This window comes from Mesoplodon bidens (assembly GCF_964165515.1).
Source record: "Mesoplodon bidens genome assembly, chromosome: 19".
In the NCBI taxonomy this organism is placed as follows: domain Eukaryota; kingdom Metazoa; phylum Chordata; class Mammalia; order Artiodactyla; family Ziphiidae; genus Mesoplodon; species Mesoplodon bidens.
Window position 1 is genome coordinate 9,819,706 of NC_138179.1, and position 21,227 is coordinate 9,840,932.

Here is a 21,227-nt window from a genome sequence, read left to right on the forward strand (position 1 = left end):
TAGTCCTTTGGTTTTCTCCCTGGTATTTATCACCATCTGACTTACTATAGACTTGTAAGTTTGTTATCTGTCATCCAACACCCACCAACATATAAGCAGCCTCCATGAGGTCAGGGACTTCATTTATAGCTACACCCTCAGGGCTATAATAGTGCGTGGCACACAGTAGGTACTCAGGAAATATTTGTTGAATGAATGCATTGCTGTGGCCATGGGGTGAGGTATTATGATTGGCAGCCCACTCTGGAGGAATCACGTGGGTAGAGTGGGAGGGGTTCTCCAGAGAAAGTAGGGAGCATGGTGCACAAACAAGGCTGCTGGGAGAATCAGTGAGAGCTGGGACCCCCCACCCCCAATCTTACTAGTCTGATACTTTCCACAGTCACGATTCCTCTATTCTTCACAACACCCTGGAGAGGTAGATATTATTATTCCCATTTTATAATTGAGGCAACTAAGGCACAGAGAGGCTAGGCAGTATATGAAGGTCGCAGAGGGCTTCAGGAAAGGGTCCAAGGCCAAACTCATGTGTATGGACTCTATCGCTGCATCTATTTCATCCCTATCCTACGGTGCTCACTAAACACCAAGGGGCATGGCATCCCCTGGCCCTGCTTCTCTCCCTCATTTCCCAAAAGCCCCCACCAGTGTCAACCAAGTGAGAGAAGCCAGCCCCAGCCTTCCTCTGCTCCCCAGGCTCCAGGGCAGGCAATGCCAGGAAGGGTTAACGAGGAGTGTTTGTAGCAGTCACTGTCTCCAAGGAGAGGAAAGCAGAGTGGAGAGGCCGACAGCCAGACTCCAGGCCGGCCGGTGGCGGGTGGGATGCAGCTAGCACAGCCAGTCCAGCCCTGGGGGGAGGAAGGAGCGTCCTCACCTCCATCTGTCCTGGGAGGTGGCGACCTCTGAGAGGACTGGGCAGCTGGGGTGCGAGGCCGCTGCAGGGCTACCAAGTAGGAAAGTTCTGGAAGGGACTGAGGAGTGGGGGGGGTGGGGGCGGGCCTGGCCCAGCCCAGTGGCGGCAGGGACAGTGGCTGAAGCCAGCGGCAAGTAGCAGAGCCGTCCTGGGCTCTCAGAGGGCAAGGGGAACCCCTGAGTCAGGGAGAACCAGCCAAGACCCAGCAGGTGGTAGGAGTGAAGACACAGCTGTGGGAGAGAGGAGGCACCTGCCCCTCCCCCGGCTGGTGGTCCAGCCATGTCCCAGCCTGGGACTGGCAGGAGGAGGCCTGGGACCCCGAGGCCTCCAATGTGCAGCATCCGGCCCTTTAAGTCCAGTGAGCAGTACCTGGAAGCCATGAAGGAGGACCTGGCCGAGTGGCTTCGGGAGCTCTACGGGCTGGACATTGACGCAGCCAACTTCCTGCAGGCACTGGAGACGGGCCTGGTGCTGTGCCAGCATGCCAACACCGTCGCGGAGGCCGCCCTGGCCTTCCTGGCTGAGGCACCTGCCCGAGCCCAAAAGATTCCCCTGCCCCGGGCCGGGGTTTCCTGCAATGGGGCCGCCCAGCCAGGCACCTTCCAGGCCCGGGACAACATCTCCAATTTCATCCAATGGTGCCGCAAGGAGATGGGTATCCAAGGTAAGCACCCTGGGCCCCCCTCCCCAGACCCTTATCTTGTCAGGCGTCAATCTCTTCTCTGAGGCTCAGGCTGCATCAGGGGTCAGGAGCCATGGTCCTCTTTCCAGATTTGCCTTGGGCCAGCTCATTCCTTTTCATGCCTCACTCTCCCAATCTCATAGGAAATCCCCAATAAATAAATGTGTTGATTGGATGATTCGAGCACCTATCTCCTTTGGGTAGAGTGTCGTGCTGGGCACCGAGCGCTGAGAGGGCTGAGAACCAGTACCAAGAAGTTCGTGGCCCAGGAAGAGAGACAGCTGAGAAGATGCATAAATTACAGCCCAACGTGGTAGAAGCTCAAGTAGAGGCATCTGTGCTGGGAGACAGAGGCGGAAACAGCCACTTGATGGGCCTGGAAAGACCATATAGTGGATGGAGATTTGAGCTGAGTCTTGGAGAATAAAAGGAAATTTGGGGGACAGGGAGTTCTAGGCAGGGGGGCACAAAGAAGGAGTGTGTTTGGGCTACAGTGGGGGGGGACAGGGGACGAGGCAAGTGGATGTTAGGGAGGCGCCAGTCGTGTTTGGGGCTTCCAAGACTCTAGGACTGATATCAGGCTCCCTCAGCTCCTTGGCCGTGGACCCAGCAGGGGGGATGAAGCTGGATGCCGGCACCATCCTTCAGACCAAAGGCAGTGGGGGTGTGGCAGAGGGAGGGGTCAGGCCTGGCCTACCTGCCGGTGGCAACACAATAGAGCAGGACTGGAGGGTTGATAAAGGCCAGTGTTTTATCGGGCACTTACCACGTGCCAGACATTGCCTGCAAACACATAACTATCCCTACAACAACCCCATGAAACAGACTACTTTCCCGTTTTACAGAAGAGGAGACTGAAGCTGGGACTAGCCCAAGGTCATACATCCGGCGGGTGGGAGCGTCAGGATTCCAAAGCTGGCAGTCAGGCTCCAGAGCCTGTACTCACCCCAGCCTGGTTATGTGTGGGCTGGGAGTTGAGTCTGGGGTGCCTGGTGGTTACTGGAGGTGAGAGGCGCGGATGGGAAGCAGAACAGACTGCTTCTTGCTCCTGGACCCATCCTGGCAAACAGAGCGGGGAGAAGGGCAGGTGGAGTTAGGCTCCTTCGCTTGGCTGTGTCCCCTCTCCCCCCCCCCCCATAAGGCAGCCACCTCGTCTTGCACTCAGTACCTGAGCAATTCTGTCCAGACCCTCCTAGGGGCTGGCTTGCCGCCCAGAACCTGAGATGCAAACCCCCATCCCCCATGCCTGCGTCCGCGCCCTGGTCCAGGATGGCCCCAGGGCTCTCCCACCTGCTCCGCTTGCTTGCTCCGGGCAGGTCAGCAGGGATCTCAGGCTGCCTACCCTCCTCTCCCCTCTCCCGCCCCGGCCAGAGGTGCTGATGTTCGAGACGGACGACCTGGTGCTGCGCAAGAACGTGAAGAACGTGGTGCTGTGCCTGCTGGAGCTGGGCCGCCGGGCTCGGCGCTTCGGCGTCGCGGCGCCCGCCCTGGTGCGGCTGGAGGAGGAGATCGACCAGGAACTGAGGCTGGAGCTGGCCCTGCCCCCGCCCGACCCACAGCCGCCGCCCGAGCCCCCCACGCGCCCGCCCTGCCACTTCCGCAACCTGGACCAATTGGTGAGGGCTCCGGACACGCCCTCGGCCCCGCCTTCCTTCGCCCCGCCTCCCTCTCCCCCTCCGAATCCGGCCCCTCTGAGCCACCCCCTTCTTCAGCCCCAGTCCCCTCCTCGACACTCTCTCACCGCGTGGTTGTTAGTAAGTCGTGTCCACTTGGAGCCTCGACGCTCATCGTTTTCTTTATGAATCCAGCACCCTACGCCTCTCTCGTTTAAACCCCGTGGGACGGTTGTTAAGAACGCAGAACCTTTTCTGACTGCTTGGTGTAAGTCTTAGTTCCACTGCTTTGCAGCCGTGTGACTTTGGGCAAATTACTTGCCCTCTCTGTGCCTCAGCTCCCTTATCTGTACTGTGGGGATGTAACCGTGCCTACCTTCCACGACCGCGGTGGCTGTTAGATGAGCCAGCGCACGTGAAGCGCTCAGCCGGTGTCTGGCACAGAGGGTCCTATCCTGGGAGTTAGCTCTGACTGTGACTAGGAATCATTTCTACCGCCAATGAATCGAGCTCAGGGAGGTTTCTTACCTTGCCCAGGGCCTATAGTGCGGTGGAGGCAGGATTCCCACCCAAACCTGTCAGGTTCCAAGGTCCACCTTAACCATCACATTCCGCGGCCTCTGTCAGCTGACTCACGAGGGTGCTGGGCTGTAGGTGACCACTCAAGGTCTTGTTCTCGTTGAGCCATTAAAAGTCTTCTCTACTTGCTTCTCAGTCCCCAGCCCTGACTCAGCAGAAGCCTTGGGGCTGGGGGGCAGGCAGGCCGCCCGTTGGGCTTGACCCAGCGTGCAGGGGGAGCTTGGCTACCTGGGCAGAGGGGAGGGCTGAACCCATTGCCCACTGCCCGCAGGTTCAGAGCCTGGTGAGCCGCTGCACGTGCCCGGTTCAGTTCTCCATGGTCAAGGTGTCCGAGGGGAAGTACCGCGTGGGAGACTCCAACACCCTCATCTTCATCCGGGTAAGTCCCAGGTCGGGGGTGGAAGGCCCTCTCTGGGGTCGGCAGAATCAGGTTTCCTTCCGTGGGACTTTGCCCAGGCCTGAAGGCAAGGACAGGAAATCACCATTCATCCCCAGTTATCAGGGCTTGGGGCTTTCCTTCTCTCCCTTGGAGAATTCCAGAAGATTCCTGACAAAGTTGGCAAGCATGTCCCCTCCTCCCATGAGGGCAGCCAGAACCAGAACCCAACCCCCATCTGCCTCCACCTTAGTTCAGAAGGGGGTCTCCCCAGTCAGAAGTGAGGATGAAGCGTACTCCCACTTTTCCACCCACAGGCTTGGTCACAGCAAGGGGCCTGAGACCCCGTCCCCCCCCCGCCCAGTTTGTGTTCCCTGCAGGGCCCAGCCACATCAACCCCGCGGTCCGCGGCTCACATGCCCAGCTTGGTGCCTTCTGAGTGGCAGTACAAGTCTGAACTGTGCCTCCCACTACTCCCCACTCCCTACCCCCTCCACCCTGCCCCATGCCTGGCCACCTGGCCAGAAACAGTCTGCACCTGGGGGTGTGGCCAGCGGCTCAGGGGCACAGCTGAGCCTTCTTCTCCTTGGGCCAGGCCACACCTGGGGGCAGAGCCAGCTCCCTGGGCCCTCACCCAGAGCCTGAGCCAAGAGCTCTGCGAAGCAGGTGGGGATGGATTGTGGCGCCCCGTTTCCACTAAGGAAGTGGAGGCCTGGAGAGGCTACATGACCTGGAGTGGAGTCGGGCCAGGATTCCTGCGGGTCCTTTAACACACACACCACCACGAGAGCAAAGCCAGCGCCCCCATTTCTGATACAAACGTGCCCGGGTGTCAACCGCTTCCCAGCGAAGGGAGAGGAGGGAGTCGGGAGGTAGACTACACAGTGCTTGGGAAAACCCTTGTCTCGCCGTGGGGCAACTTGCTGTTTGTCAGCTTGGCCTCCACCCTTGACAACATGTGCTATCTGATGCCAGTCCTGGAGGGGACTCGGGCTGCAACATAGGCACGCTCCCAACTACACGTGTGTGCATGTGTACGTGGATGGGAGTAAGGGCTGAAGGCCTGCAGGCTGGTCCATGGAGAGGGGACTCCCTCACCCTGCCCTCCACCTCACCCTTGCCCCCTGCAGATCCTCCGGAACCACGTGATGGTGCGTGTGGGGGGCGGCTGGGACACACTCGGCCACTATCTGGACAAACATGACCCCTGCCGGTGCACATCCCTCTGTAAGTCCCCTGAGAGTCCCTTCCTTATGACTCCAGGTCGGGAGGCCGGAAGCAGACGCGGGAGGTAGGCCTGATCTCCAGGGGCAAGAGGTGTGCAGGGGATGGAGGAAGGAACAGGTGTGGGTGGCCTCTCAGCTCTAGGCGGAAAGCGGGCCAGCCACGGTGCAGTACCAACCTGGGCCACAAGGTGGCGCGCCAAACACAGAATCAGCATTTGGTCATGCGTGCATGTGGGCAGGGCTTAGGTCTGGCTCTGATGGAGGGACCAAGCATGACTTGGAAGGGTCTTTAGTCTTCCCGTAATCCCCATCAGCACCTCAAGCTACCCCAAATAAGCATGCAATCTAAGTAAACGATGTGGACTTGCAGCTTTAAACAAGTCCCCCAGCCAGGCCCTCTGACCAGATTCCATCCCCTAAACCCCTCCCATGAGGAAACTCTGGTACTGTCACTGTCACAGTAGGTCCCACTGTCTCTAATGCGGGATGCAGGGTGTGGGACAGCTGGGGGAGGGAACGGCGGACCCCATCAGCAGGGGTTTAACCCTCTCCTCCTCTCCTGTCTCTGGGGGGCTCTGTTGGTAGCACACAAGACGGGCAGCTTCCTGAAGCCCCCTGTCCCACCAGTGCAGCATGAAGTGAGGGTGGACGATGGGCCCTCAGAGCCCCAGCCTACAATGACCATCAGCCGCTCCCAGAGCCCCCTGCGCTCCGTGGACTGGAAGACATATACCGCTTCAGGTCGAAAGCTGAGGCCCCCTGTCGCCCCCTCCCCTGCACCCCACCGTGAACGGAGAGCAGGGGCAGGGATCCTCAGAGGGACAGCACCATTCCCGAGGTACTGGGGAGGGACAGGGCAGGGCCTCTTCCTGCTTTGGAGTCTACATTCTCAGAGGCCACCCCACCCCAAGATAAGGGGAGCAGGTCTCCCAGCAGTGCCCCTATCCCAGCAAGACCTCAGGTGTTCAGAACCAAAAAAGCACCCAGTACCTTTAGGATCATCTAGTTACTTCATACACCCTCCCATTTCACAGATGAGGAGGCTGAGGCCCATAAAGGGAACAGACTTACCCAAGGTCCCTCTGCCATTTCATGGTACAGCAGAAACTAAGACCCTCCCCACCCAAGACTGGTGACCTGTAGTTGTGGGATCTGAAGCAACCTGGGGTCCAGACCAGGCTGCTTTCTATCTGCTACACAAGGAATGGGGGAGGATGGACTTAAACAGTATCTGCTGTAAGGAAGAGTCTCTGGCAGGCACGGGGGAGAGGGAGCATCTGCTTCATTCATCATGAAGTCTGACCCCCTGGGAGTTCTGGCTGGGGAAAGGCCATCCCTTCGCAGAGCCAGGGGACTGGGAGCCAGGGGACTGGATCAGATAACCCTGCCGATGACCTATGATTCTCCCTTTCAGGTGCCAGGAGAAGTCACTCGCCCCGTCTTGGAGGCAGCTGCCAGCTGGGGACAGCCCACCCAGCCCCCAATCCTCACCTACTCCCAGGGGCCGAGACACACCGTGCACCTCCTCAGGGAAGAGGGAGGACAGATACCCCCCTGAACTCCCCAGGAGAAGGACTCCCACATCTTGGGTCCCTGAGGAGACAGACAGCTGGGGAACTCATGCCAGGACCCCCATCCCCCAGGGACTCCAAGCCCCTGAGGCCACTACCACAGGGACACCAGCAGGAGGACCATCTCCCCTGCCTTGTTCCTCCAGCCCAGCCAAGCCTGTGGGCCCCAGGCCACCATCCCGGGGTGAGGCCGAGGGTGCTTCCTCCCAGCTTAGGGAGACGGCACCTGTCCATTCTCCATCCCCTGTTAAAGGACCCACCAAGATCCTGGTCCGGTTGCCCCCAGCTTGCCCCCCGACTCCGGGAAGAAGCTTTCCAGGGACTGCAAGTGGAGGTCCCGGGGCAGAAGTGGGGAGAGGGCCCATTCCATTAAGGGCCGTCACCGGGGACCTGTCTGGGTCCAGACATGGGGACTGCTCTGTGGAAGAGAGGCAAGGGGCCCAGAAGCTGGACGTCCAGGTGACAGCGGAGGCCGGAGAGCCCTGGGGCCTGGGCCCACAGCACCGGGAGGGGAGGTGCACTCCCCTGCCCTCGGGTGGGGTCAAGGAGCAAGCCATCTGCCACAGCCTTGGGGAGCAGCTTTTGGCCAACATGAAGCTGCTAGCGGTGGCGGATGTCTGCCCCCAGGGCGCAGGGTCTGGAGTCGTTCCTCGCAGTGGAGTCTACGTGCCCAGTCTGGGTGGGCGGTGGCTTGAGCCTGGGGGTCCTTATGACAAAGTCATCCAAGAACTGGCTCGGGGCCCCCCACCCCTCCTTAAGGTGGACCTGGGAGCCTGGAAAGCAGCCCCTACAGGCTGCCCTAAGCCGGCTGTAAGCGCAGGCCCAGGAAGCCCAGAAGGGAAACTGGGAGCCGAAGAGAGTGGGCTGAGGACAAAAGCAAACCCAAGTGCCAAGGGTGCCGGGACAATGAAGGTCCCAGCTCAAGGGGGGCAGGACTGCTCAGCCCCTGCTGTGTCTGCCACCCCAGAGTCCTCCACACCTGCGCCCTCCGCCCCCAGTTCTGATAAAGCCAAGGCATGTCCAGGCAAGGGCAAGAGAACACTCCGGAAGCCCCGGAGAGTCCCATCCATCTACAAGCTGAAGCTCAGGCCCAGGATTCGGCCCCGGAGAGACCACAGGCCTGAGAAGCAGCCTTCACGAATCCCCAAGCCGTTGACCTACCTCCACCTGGGTCCAGCCAAGGCACCCCCCAGGGGCAGGCTGGTGAGAGCAGTGCTGGGCAGCAACGGAGGGAAGGCAGCCCCGGGGGATGGAGCCTCGGCGGGGGAGAAGGAGGAAGGAAAGGAGAGGAAAGGGCCAGCTGCACCACTGGCGAGCAGCTCCCAGCCTTTGGAGGGCCAGGGGCCTCAGCAGCTTGATCAAGCCCCCGTCTCACCTGAGGAGGAGTCTTGGGTGTGAGAAGGCACTTCTCCTCCCCGAGCCTGTGGGTATAGGGGAGGAGGGAAGTGAAAAGATGCCCGTGTATTCGTTGCACTCCCAACTGCAGGAACAGAAAGGAAGGTCCCTCACCTCAGTACAGGGCCTTGGCCAGGAGAGTTTAGAAGACAAACAGAGACTCCATCTGGTCGGTTGAGCAGGAGGGCAACCCATGAGTCCCAGTCCAATCCCAGGGTGGTAGGGCTACCGTCTCCCAGAACAGCCCCCCACATCCCTGCGCTCTGTCCTCCGGCCATGCCCATTTCCACAGCTCTTACAAGTTATTAAACATGAGCGGGTCTGTCCCTGAGCCCCCAGCTCCTGAGTCCTTCGCTCTACCACGGTGCAGGACGGTGTAGCAGCATTTTCCCGCTGGAGGGGAAGAGGGGGAGGGAGCCGGGGTGAGAGACGTTTCCCCTCTGCAGCCCCAGCCAACCTTGCCAGACAGCCCATCTCTCCCGGAAGAGGCTGCGGCATCAGCATCACGGACAGGGACAAGGTCACCCCACACAGGCTCCTGCAGGACTTCAAAACTTTGCTCTGGGGGTTGGGAACTGAGATCGCCGAGTCAAGAGGGATGGCTGAGGGCATTCCTTAACACATCGACACCCCTGGAGTTATGACGGGTGTGGGCCGGGGGGCTGCGGAGCCTCGGCCGTGAGTGGGAGGAAGACACAAAGGCAGAAGCTGGGATTGAGTCCACTTCTGAAAGTCTTCCCAAGAAAGCGGCAGAGGGAGATGTTATGCTTCTCCTCTGAATGGTTTTGACCACTTGGCCGGGTAGGCGGAGGGGAGATGAGTCCCCAGCTCTCTCCCTTTCCCTTCATTCTCCTGGTGGGCCTGGGCTTTAGGACTCAGGCCACCTCATCACCCAGACTTTCTGTCCCTCCAGAGCTCAGCAGCCAGAAACCCTGTAGGGAGTCCCTTCCTTCCCACGGCAGGAACTGAGCCAACACCTTGGTACAGAAACGAGGGAAAACACTCCCTGATTTTTAATCTGACTTCTGATCACAGCGCAGTGGGCGTCACACACACTTCCAGACCCTGTGGTGGGAAACCCTGGGGGAGGGAGGGCAGGGGGCAGGACAGACACTCAGAATGGGGGCAGGAGGAACCAAAATCAAAGATCCGGGGTGAAGCGGGGGGTGAGAGGGTGGGTGAAGGGGGCCAGCCAGGCGATACATTCCAACGGCTCCCGCAGGGGGCAGCCAGAGGCCTGGGTCCCTCACCCTCCCCTCAGGTGCCTCAGAGCTGGGGGTGACAGTGATGGGGCAGGTGAGGTGCTGTCACGACTCACCCCATCCCCCTGGTGAGTCAGGGGGCAGGGATGCAGGGGATAAAGGGGGGCAGCCCCTCTTCCTTACCCTCCCAGCCACTGCAAGGTGTGGGGGGAGGGGAGCCACGTCCTCTGCTTCAGAGGGAGGCTCAGAGAGGGCAGGTCACTTGCCCAAAGTCATGCAGCACAGCAGGGACCAGAACCCCAAAATACTGGACTGCCCAAGGTCAGGGCGGTCACTGTCGGGCTGCGTTACCCGCAGTGAGTGGAGTGGGAATCACCTGGGGAAGCAGAAGAGAGAATCGAAGCTTCCCTCTCACGCTGGATCTGGATGAGAAGCTCGCCACCCATGACGCCTCCCCCAGACTCCTCTCCATCACCACCCTGAGCTACCTGGTTTTCTGGTCTACACGCCACAGCTTGGCTACATCGAAGCTAGGCTGTTCTCTCCGTCTCTCTTCTAACATGGGACCTCGCTATCCTCCCACCAGAGCAGGGCTGAGGGCTCAGCCTCAGGGAGAACTTGGCTAGGCGGCCGGGGACTCGCACCATTTCTCCCGCCCTCCAAACACCCCAGTAATCCCGCAGGTCACTCCTAGTATCTTCATTACTTTTGTTATTTCTAAATCGGTACAAAACAGACAGTGATCAGCTCCGGTGACAAGAGGTAGAAACTGGCCAGGGAGCCGGAGAAAATGGGGCGGGGTGAGTCAAGGCATGGGGCCAACTGGTGTTGGGACGAGGGGGCATCAGACCCTGAGGGCCTCCATCTAGGGGTGGGGATGCCGGTATATCCCCCCCAAGCATAGGGGTTCCCATAATCCTTTTCCCGGCTCTGCCCTTCCCCAGATCAATCAGGGTAAATCTGAGATTCAAGGCGGGCAAGGACTGGGGCAGTCAGCTTGGGGTCAGATGGGGAGACACACAGAGTCTTCGCTGGCACGACCTGACGGCCTCCCTCCACACCCCGCCCACCACCAGACACCCCCCCCTCCCCCCCAAACATCCTCCAGTCTGGCAGACCACTCAACCCAGAAGGGTGTCGACAGAGGGCTGGAAGCTGGCATCATGGAAATAAATCTGTCATTTGGAGGCATTCCCTCTCCGCACTCGGTCAAGAAAAAAACGTTGAACCCAGGGGGTGATCTGACTTTAGGGTCAGGAAGTGGGTGAGGGGCACCCGGCAGGGACGGACCATCTAGTTAAGGCTGGAAGGTAGCTTGTTGCGTCTATTGGGGCTGTTGGGCGGGGAGGTCTCCCTGGAAGCGGGGGGAGCTCTGCCTTCTCCCCCTGACTGATCCAGGACCTCAACCCTCGGACCCCGGTTGTGGTCCCTGGGCCACCCGCATCGCCCCGCCCCGTGCCGGTGGTGCTGACGGTCAGAAGGCTGGCCTCACGAAGAGGTGCTGCCGGGACCTGCGACAAGGGGCTGGATGAAATGAGAGCCCTGTGAACGAAGCTGGAGGTGGCGAGGGTGGGTAAGACAGCTGAGGACCAACTGACGCTTGGACAGACAGACACGGGAAAAGACGACGCGGAGCAATGACAGACACACTCTCTGGAGGAGACGGCTGCGGGCCCGGCCAAGGCAGCACCTCTCCACCCCCGCCCTCCGTGTCACGCGCTCACCCCCAACCCCCAGGGGCGGCGGCGCTCCTAGGGGCCCGGCCGGGCTCTGCACGAACTTCAGCACTAAAGGCGGCCGTCCCAGGAAGACAGACGCGGGAGAGGGGGGAGGACGGAGCAGCTAAGGGGAAGCCCCCTCTCGCCCCCCGCCTCTCCCGGGGAGGGCGTGGCTGCGGGGGGCGGTCCAGGAGTTCTCTTCCTGCCCCTCCCCGCCCGGGCTTGCCGGGGCTGCGGCCCGCGGGGCGCGGCGTCACATGATGGCGCAGCGGTTGCGGCGCAGCGCGCCCTGGAAGCGCAGGGCGGCGTGCACGTGCTTGCAGCGGGCGCAGCCGACGCTCTTGAGCAGCTCGCTGAAGAGCAGCAGGATGTGCCAGTTGTACTTGGCCGAGCACTCCACGTAGCCGCACTTCCAGGTCTTGCGCACCAGGTGTGACACGTTCCAGCGCGGGATCACGCGTCCGCGCTGCAGGTCCCTCTTGTTGCCCACGATGATGATGGGCGTCTCTGAGGTGCCGATCACCCTGCTGGGCGAGGTGGGAATCTCAGAACCCCCCAGTCTAGTCTCACACCCTCCCCCCCGCCCGCCCCGGACTTCAAGAAGGGCGGGCTGTGCCTGGTCAGTACTGCTACTACCATCCATCTGTTCCAGGCGCAGCGCTGTAACTGGCGCAACTGATCCAAAAGGTGGGTGTTAATGTTCTCCCCATTGTACAGATGAGGAACCTGAGCCTGGCTTAAAGTCATGCGGCTGAGGCGCCCTGGAAGTCTCCTTCCCCTAGCCTGTGCTCTTAACTACTGCACTGGACTAGCCACCCCATGGCAAGGGTCCCAAAATGAGTTAGCAGAAACGGGGACGGCAAAATGTCGTGAGTGTGTGTTTGAGTATGTGTGGGAACCAGAGGCACGTGATCTGTTCCCCTCCCACTGCACCCTTTTCACAGGAAGTGGCCAGCATAGGGGCATCCACTGAGGTGGCAGTGGAGTGTATCCTGGCCCCTCACCTCGTCTCTAGGATCTGCTGGCGGATGGTCTTGACGTACTCAAAGCTGTCAAAGCAGCAGATGTCGTAGACCAGGATGTAGGCGTGGACGCTCCGGAGTCCCCTGCAGCAGGCGTCTGCCCACTCCTGCAAGACCCCCAGCCAGCACCAAGGTCAGAGCAGCCATAAGGGCTCCCCTTGCCCCCAGCCACCTCCCGCCATACACAGCACTCTCACCTGCCACTGCACCCTAAGCCTTGCACACTCACCGATCCCCAGGAGGCCAGGCCCAGGGCACAACGGCAGAGCTCAGGTGTGGCTTCCCCACCTCCAAGCCAGGATGCGGCAGGGCCGCTGTCTGTCCTGTGCACTCCTGGAGCTGAGATCTGCCTTGTCCCATTTTGTCCCCCAATCCATTCATCCAGTCCTTTGTTCGATTACATTTATTAAGCGCCTCTACGAGCCCAGCCCTGAGCTACTTGTTGGACCTGTTGAAATCCTCTCTATCTTCCCAGGCCTCAGCTCAGATGCCTCTTCCTCCTCTAAGAAGCCTTCCTGCAAGCAGGGGACTATTCCCTTCATCTTCTGTGTTCTAAGAACAGTTCAATTACACCTTGGTCAGAGCTGTTTCCATTCCCAGGTTCCCACTTCTGCTGTGAGCTCCTGAGAGGACCAGAGTCCAGCCTTCCTCATTTTTACATACCTCCTCCTCCTAGGCTCTTTAATTGCACTACCTAGGCTGGTGAACTCTCCGCGGTCCTGAATCCCACCTGGTCCGTGCTGGAATCAACCCAATTCCTGCCAGTAACGCAGCCCTTAGATTGCTACCTGATGTGCCCCTTCTGTTTGCTTCACTCTGCCCTCAAGGTTGAGAAGGAGGAGGCCTGAGGAGAAGAAGGTTGAGACTGGATGCCTAATGGGGGCTGATGTAGAGCAGGGCCCCAGGGCAGCTCCAGGGAGATGCAACTTCCTGAACGCCTGTGGCAAATTCTCTGGGAAGGGCCCGCAGCTCAAGCTGAACAAGCCCCAGGAAGCCTGGGTGCATGAAAGAGAAGATTCCATAAGAGATGAGTTAGCTAATTAACCTGCCAGCAGATGAGAATTGCAACAGCAGCAGCAGAAAGCAGCCAGAGTGTGGAAATTAGGGCCTCCCTGGAGTTTGGGGAGGCAGAGGCCTCCCAGGACGAGGGGAACTGGGGTTTTCTCTAGGAACTAGAGCCCCGGCAAAAGACTAGAGGGAGAGGCAGGCATATCTCCTGTGCCAGCTTATGAGCTGAACTGGGGTAGGGATCAGGCATGGGGGACTACAGCTGGTTCTACACTGCAGAGAAGGATTAAAAGGGGAAAGACTTGGGCAACAGGGGTGGAGAGTTAAGTCTGACTCCAGAAAAGCACTTCCCGATTCAAAGGCTTAGAAGCTGCTGCAGTGGATTTCTCCAGGGAGATGATGTGGCATCTTTCCTTTGTGCTGAGTTTTAACTTTGGTGCAGGGGGAAGATGCTGAGGACAAATCTAAAATCATAGGAAACCATGAACTGGTTTCTCAGGCCAGGAAAGACTGTATTCCACTAGACACAGGACCTCTGGGAGCGTGGGACCCCAGAGTGTATGCCGTTCCTCCTCCATCCCATGCAAGGAGCGGAGATCAGCAGGAAGTGGGTGGGATGGGGAAATAGGCAGAGAGGCTCCCACATTCTTCCAGCTCTCTGCTGGGGAGGGAACAGCTGCCAGCCTTCGAGGGGGACAGCCCCACCTCTCTCCCAACATGCTACCTCCTCAAGGGGGCCTCCAGGCTGCCTCCCACCCGCTCCTCTCTGGGGGCTCCTAAAAGGGAGAGGAAGAAGGCTCCCGATTGGCTGGGTTGTCCCATCACCCCTGGTTGAAGGGAGGGAGTAAGAAAGCTCAGCTTGCCTTCCAGCCAGCTCCACGCAGCATTCCAGATGGTAAAAGACCATCTTGGGGCTGTATCAAGACAGAGAAGGAGCAATGGAAACTGAGTCCAGTTCCAAGGACACAGGAGCTGAGGGAGCCTCAGCCACCTGGGTGCCAACCATGCATTTGCTGCTCATTCCTTGGGTGAGTTGCACATGCCCTCTAACCTCAGCTTCCTTCTCTGATAGGAGAGAGCCTGCAGAAGCAACAGCTGAGACTCAGACCCTAGAAACGCCGCTCTCCTGGGCTGGATCTCATCTGGCATTGGGGAAGAACGTATTCTTATTTTCAGACAGTAACCAGTGGGATTCTACTATTTGATCTTTGGGGCATGCAGGATCCTGTCTCAGCATTTCTTTGCTCAGAGTCTCTTTCTTGTGCTTCAGGGGTGAAGTCTTGGACATCCTTGGAGAGTCCAAAACTCAGGGTCAATCCTGAAGAAAAAGGCCAATGATCCAACAGAAAGATGGGCAAAGGCATTAATAGTTTTCAGAAAAAGAAAAGCAAAGGCCCTCAAACATATGAAAAGATGCTCAACTTCACTCATAAGCAGAGATGTAAATAAAAAGTACACTGAGATTATCCTATCTCATCTATCAGACTGTCAAAAATCCAAAAGTTTGACAATACACTCTGATGGCTTTAGGGAAACAAGCACTCATGTAACATCCCTCACAGGAGCACAAACTATGCACCTTAGTGGTGGTGGTGGGTGGGGGCGGCAGGGTGGAATCTGGCACCTTCCAAACTCCAGTTGCATTTATCCTTTGACCTAGCAATGCCATTTCCAGAAATCGATCCCACAGATACGCCTTCCTGTGTACAAAATGACTATTACAAGGCTATTCACTGTGGCACTGTTTTGAAGCAAAAGTTTGCAAACAGCCCACTTGTCCAACAAGAGGGGACTTCATAGTACATCTTTCCAATGGAATACAGTGTAGCCATGAAAAAAGAATGAAGAACACCTCTAGATACTGACATGGAAAGACCTCCAGGTTAAAATGTCAAGCCAAAAAAGCAAACAAAGAAAAAACCCAAACAAACAAACAAAAGGTGCAGAACAGTTGTTGTTGTTTTTTTTTTAATGCAAGAAGGGGAGTGGAATAAGGATACATTTTCTTATTTGTGTAAAGAAAACCTGGAAGTGTGAATAAAAAAACCAATGAGAATGGCTATAGAATGGGGCAAGAACTGGGGTAAAGAGAGCAGGGGTGGGACTGAGATTTCTTTGGGTGTACTTTTTGTTTGTTTGTTTTAACAAAGTTTGGGCTTTTAAATTGTATCTTCCCGATTCCAAAATCGAAATTACAATTTAAACACACAACAAAATGTGAAAAATAAACCCAGCTCAATGCACAGGACCAGAGCGGGATCTGAGCATCCACTCAGGCTACTGTTAGTCTCCTTTGGAGGAGAAATAGAACACGTGACCTTGGACCCACTGCCCTGACCTCACTGTTTCCAAGGCGTGATGTGTGGATCAGGCTTTTGTCTTTGGTGCTGATGCTCCCACACCTAGGATGGGAGAGACAGGTGTCCCCGAGGTTGGGCGAAGGTCCTCCTGCCCAGAGTTGCTGACACAGTGCTGAGCCTGAGCCCTTCCCCAGCCCCCAGGCCCACCCGAGAGATTGCTGTATTTGCACAGTTACAACTAGTTGGCCAAGCGGTGGCCCCTGCCCTCCGGGCCTCCACCGTGCCTAGCTTTCCTGGAGAAACTCTGCGCTCTGGTCAGGGGCTTCTTTGGTGAGCCAACATGTCTAGGGCTCAGCTTCCCCCTGCACCCGACCCCCGCTCAAGTCAGAGGTAGAGAGCAGGAAGAAGGACCCGGTCCTGCAGGCTGGACCCTGTAAGCCAGGGCACTGGGGATATCTGAATCCAACCCCTGCAGGAAAGGCTGCCCCGAGGGCCAGTCCTGAGGTCAGGGGACAAAGCATCACTTAAGAGAAAAGGTCCTTGGGCAAGAGATCTGACTGCGGTCTCCAGTCTCTGAGAACACACCTTGCCCAGGTCCCAGCCTTTTCTTCTGTGGTCCCTTCTACAGACGACGTGGGTCTGAGGCCATGGGAGGCACTGCCCAGAATATTAACAGGCATCCGGCGCTCTATGCCTTTCTCTCCACTGCCCCTTACCTGCCCAGATCCTACCTGAGACATCACCTCCTGTGAGCCCCACCCTCACACACCTTCGTGGGATAGATGCCCCTTCAGGGCTGCCTCAGTTCCCCGCATCCCCTGCAATCATGACACTCATGGAACTATGTAATAGTTGAGTGTTTGTCTTCTCACCAGACTATGAGTTCCTTGGGAGCAAACTGCTCTGTTCTGAGCACCATTCTACCCCGGTGCCCACCACAGGGCCTGGTACACATGAGACATTCATCAAATATTTGTTGAATAAACCAGTGCACAAATGAATGGATTCCTGGCACGGCTCTAAGTAGGGCGGCCCGTGGTGCAGCGCGGAGTTCTCAAAGCCAGCAATAGGGCCGGAGCCAGGAGCGGGTTGGGGTCCAGGCTCTCCTCCACCCTGTCCCACCCCCCACCCCCACCCCCTACCTGCAGCGTGTTGACAGGGAAGGCGCTGATGGGCGGGAAGTCGAGGATCTGGAGGTTGTGCACGTGGCCGTTCATGACGACAGCAGGCAGGTAGAGGCGGCGGGCGGTGGTGGGCACGCAGGCCTCGCTGAACTCGTTGTACAGGAACTGGCGCACGATGGCACTCTTGCCCACGCCTCGCGCCCCCAGCACGGCCACCCGGTAGGTGGAGACCATGCCTCCCGCCCCGCTCCGCCACCTCGTCCTCGCCGCTGCCTGGGGCTCCCCCGGGCTGCATATTCCAGGGGCTGGGGGCTCAGCCACCGTCAGGACCGATCATCGCCGCCCCTGCTTGCCCTGGGCCCTCCGCGGCCTCCACCTGGACTGTGGGAACAAGAGGTGGGCTTGGTGGGGCTGGCTTCTCCTTGGACATATCCCGCGCTTTTCTACTTCGGGGAACGTCACTGGAGCTGTTACCACTGCCACTTGGGATGCCTTCCCTTCCCCAGAGCCCCTGTCCCATCTCTATCCAGAACCTCCCCGTCCTTCCTTCTCCGTTCTCCCTGCCGACCATCCCATCAGTGGGAATCAATGTTTCTTGACTTGTAGTATGACCTGACTTTTGGCCGGTCCGACTCCCAGACCCGGGCAGGCCGCAGAGTGGAAAAAGCACTAGACTTGGCTTCAAGTCCCAGCCTTCCCACTGAGCCCGGGGCAAGACAGCAACGCCTCGCAGCCTTGGTCTCCTGGTCCTCGGGGTGAGACCAGGCCAGTGTGTCTCCGTGGAGGCAGTCCTGGCATTTTGTGGAGAGAGAATTCTTTATGGAGCAGGGCATTTCACATCCCCAGCTGCCTGGAGGTACTTGCCAGTAGCAGCCTCTAGTGACCATGATGACCCAAAATGCGCTCCCCCCACCTTCCCAAGCCCCCCCTGCTGAGAATCCCTGGACTGGCAGATGGCTTTGGCTCTGGTGCGTGACACTTGTGGAGCAGTTACTCTAGGTCAGCATGCCCACGTGGTTATCCTTAGTCGATACAGTATCCCCAGGTGATACGTATTCCCACTTTGGAGAGAAGACCCAGAGGGAGGGAGACATGAGCCCAGGCACACAGTTGGGAAAGGCGGCTACTCCTTTCTACAATGTCGCAGTACTTCAGCTTCCAAGTTTAATGATTCTAGCTGGCGTAGGCCACAGGCCAAGGGCTGGGTCTGATTATCTGGCAACCCCCTGAGCTCAGAGGACCTGGCATGCAGCAGGTGCCCGGGAAAGGGCTGCTACAGGACTGAACCTTGACATGGATTCGTTAGCTCCTTCTTGCTCCGTTTCAGTGACTTTAGAGCATGGGTATAAATTCCAGCTCTGACGTTTCCTGGCTGTGGGTCAGAGGCAAATCAACTGCCTGATCTGAGCCACATTCTGCACACTTATAAAGAAGGATCATTAGCCTCTACTGCTGAGATAATCCAAGTAAACCTCTTAGCCAGGTGCCTTCTCTTTCTGTTGAGGATGGTGACCAGGGAGGCTGGTACATGCCTGAGACCTCCTGTTTGGGGACTATTCCCAGGAGGGTGACACCAGTGCCTGCTAAATGGGTCCAAGGCAGATGGGTTTGCTGGGTTTGGATGGGGCCATGCTTTCCAGCACATATGCATGTTTTCTCTGTGGATGCATGCCCTTTCCACATATGCACAGCTCACAGCAGAATGTCCCTCAGTCCAGTCCGTCCTGGTTCAGAGGACCCAATCCACAGGGCACGTGCACATACAGCATAGTAAACCAACGGCAGGATCTGGAGTGAGATCCACCGGCGTTGGATTCTCTGCTCTGCCGCTCACCTGAAGTGTGATCTCGGGCAAGGAACGTCATAGGGTGTTGTGAGGCCATAGGATGTTGTGAGGCCAGAGTAGGTGTTCAATAAACAGTGGCCATTGTTATGCACAGGGGTCCTTCACTCATCGAAGGCTTTCCACTATCACAATGGGACCTCCTAGCCATCCCAGATGGGTCACTCTGCACTACTGCACTGTTGCTCACGTACATGTAGTGTGTGTGTGTGTGTGTGTGCGTGCAATTCTCCCCATTTTATTGAAGGTAAAAACAAAACCAAAAAACCCCCACAGATTTAGGGACGTGAAGACCACGTAGCCAGTTGAGCTGTCAACTAAGACTAGGACTCTCATCTTCCTGTCCCATGCAGTGTCCCTTCCCAACAAGTGCTTCTCTATTTCTGTGAGCTCCCAACTGGGGGAAGTACCAGCCCCTCCTCCCCATAAATCCCTCCAGGGCCCTGGGCTTCTCAGGCATCCCTGGACACTGTCAGCATGGCAGAGAGCCTCAGCTGGGTTAATTACATAACCAGCACAAGCAGGTGGGGAGGGGGCACCTTAGGGGAGGAAGAGAAGGCAAAGAATGCCAGAAGTGTCCCGGCCTCCCCCTGGGTGTGGCAACTTAGAGGGATCTAGGATGTAGCCTACCTGCAGATTCTCCTGCATAACCCATTCCCTGCCCTGAAGTCAACCCTTTCTGGGGGAATAGCTGGGAAATAAAAGCGGGGCACAGCGCTAGAGCCAGGGAGGGTGTGCCAGAGAGGCCCCTAGGCTGGGGACAGCCTCCTGGAAGCCACCAGGCCCTGACTCAGAGGTGACTGGTGTCCCCTCCCGCTTCCCAGGCGGGAGTCCTGGGTCTAAGTGTTTGTTAATGCAACATCCCCAGCTGGGTGGGGGTGGAAGAGGGCTGTCCGGAGAGGCAGGGCCCAGGCCCCTGAGCCTCCCTCCCCAAGGCCTGTGCTCTGCAGTGAGTCTGCAGACAGCGCCCGGGGACATACACTGGGGCCAAAGCCTGCTTCTGGTTCCTCTCCCCTGGACCTGGACGCCTGAGTCCCAGCCCCAGACTGAGGGCGGGGGCTTTGCAGGTCCCGTGGGCCGAGTCACACGTCTGCCCGCTGTCTGTCCCCATCACATTCATGTGGGAGTGGGTGGGTGCGGGCGTCGGAGGATGCTGAGCTCCCTATGACCTGATTGGTGGGAGTTCTGGGTGAGGGGGATGCCAGAGCCCAGCCTGCTCTCCGCCTCCAGCACCTCGCAGGCAACACCCCCCACCCCCGCCAGCACCAGCTCTCACGTGGCCGCCCCGCCCCGCTTCCCCGCCAGTCCGCCGGCCCCCACCTCCCTCCTCGCCCCCGTCGCCCGCCCCATTCCCCCACCGACCCACCCCGGCCCCGGCCCGCCCGCTCGCCCAGCCTCCCGCCGCTTACCCGGGGCCGTCCTAGCTACCCCCAGCCCGGGCCGGCCGGCCGGTGGGGCCGCGCTCCCCCCGGGCTCCGGTGCTGCCCCCCGGCTCCCCGGCCCGGGGGGAGAGAGGTGGGAGCGCCCCCGGCTGCGCAGTCTGGGCGGGCTCAGGGCGGGCGCGGGGGGGGCAGGTGCTGGCCGCCGAGTGGGTAGGACACCTCCAGCCCGGTTCTCCCTCCGGAGCGCGCCGCCCGCTCGCGCTGGGAGGAGGAGGAGGCGGGAGCGGGGCGGGGGGCGGGGGGCGGGGGGGCGTGCCCCGCTGGCGTTCCGCTGGGTCCCTGAGCCTGCCATATTCGCTTGGGAAGCCCTGGACAAATTCTTCAATCCCGAGCCTCGACCTTCACCCCTCCCGACTCTCCCTGCGGTATTTTTAGCTCTAACCTGGAGGGCTGGGAGAAAGGGACCGGAGAGGCCCTAAAGCCTTTGGCTTCACTCCATATCCCACCCCCGCCACACACCCCAGGTTCCCTCTCTAGGTCTCTTCTGACCCTTCCCAGTTCAGTCACTGGATGGGCGCCCCCTGTGTGCCTTGCACCGTGTGCTAGAGAGGCATCCAGACTCCTCTCGGCCACCCCACCGGAGGACTGCGAAGGGTGGTCACTTTCACCCTTCACTGCAGCAGGGAAAGAAGAGCAGGCTGGCAAAGCAAAGCTCACCCCGGGCCAATGAATGCCCTCCATCCCCGGAAACGACTGCTCCCCTCTCCTCTCCAGACGGGGTGATACCAGCATTTGCCAGGGGAGAGGGCAGAATCGCCCGTGTATTTATTCTAAAACAATCGTGGTCAGTGTCATTCCTCACGGGTAGCTAACATTTAATGAGTATGTGCCAGGCAATGTGCTCCCAGCTTTGCCTGCATCTTCAAAGTTAACGCTCACAATACTATGAGGTAGATTCTGTTTCCCCCGTTTTACAGATGAGATCGTTGAGGCTGAGAGAGGCTGAGTGACCGGTCTCACTGAAGTGTAAAATGCGGAAGACAAAAATTGGGAGTCTCTAGCGGGGCAGCCGCTGACGACCTTGGCCAGGGGCCAACGTGGAGCGAATCTGTGATGGGTGCAGAGTCAAGGTTGTGGGGAAGGGCGGAGGGAGCAGGCCACCTAGTGAGAGGAGTCAGTGGAGGCTTCAGAGGAGGCAACTTTCAAGGAAGAAGCCTTGAAAGAAGTGGATTTCGGGTGCCAGGGTGGGGGAGGATGTGGAAGAGGAGGGTTC

General features: G+C 58.6%; 3 protein-coding genes across 4 annotated transcripts in view; 2 read left to right on the top strand and 1 right to left on the bottom strand.

Moving 5' to 3' along the window:
* Window positions 1-1,391, top strand: part of MMP28 (matrix metallopeptidase 28) — a 36,693-nt gene extending 35,302 nt beyond the window's left edge. The window contains exon 9 of the mRNA XM_081218703.1: window positions 1,364-1,391. The gene's annotated coding sequence lies outside the window, so the exon portion shown is untranslated. The remainder of the gene's footprint in view (window positions 1-1,363) is intronic.
* GAS2L2 (growth arrest specific 2 like 2) lies at window positions 1,013-8,675 on the top strand. The gene is made up of 6 exons (XM_081218697.1): window positions 1,013-1,577; window positions 2,967-3,211; window positions 4,059-4,166; window positions 5,294-5,390; window positions 5,975-6,227; window positions 6,804-8,675. Exons 1-6 carry the CDS (start codon window positions 1,193-1,195, stop codon window positions 8,356-8,358), a joined length of 2,643 nt encoding a protein of 880 aa, XP_081074823.1. The 5' UTR covers window positions 1,013-1,192; the 3' UTR covers window positions 8,359-8,675.
* Window positions 8,674-20,183, bottom strand: RASL10B (RAS like family 10 member B). 2 transcript variants are annotated; one of them, XM_081218705.1, is made up of 4 exons: window positions 19,982-20,183; window positions 16,748-17,110; window positions 12,280-12,404; window positions 8,674-11,799 (listed from the first exon to the last, which is right to left on the bottom strand). In XM_081218705.1, the coding sequence occupies exons 2-4, from the start codon at window positions 16,961-16,963 to the stop codon at window positions 11,529-11,531; spliced, it is 612 nt and encodes a 203-aa protein (XP_081074831.1). In that variant the 5' UTR covers window positions 16,964-17,110; window positions 19,982-20,183; the 3' UTR covers window positions 8,674-11,528. The 2 variants fall into 2 exon arrangements, with proteins under 2 accessions (XP_081074831.1, XP_081074830.1); XM_081218704.1 differs by having other exon boundaries at window positions 8,674-11,802.
* Window positions 20,184-21,227: the final 1,044 nt, after the last annotated feature.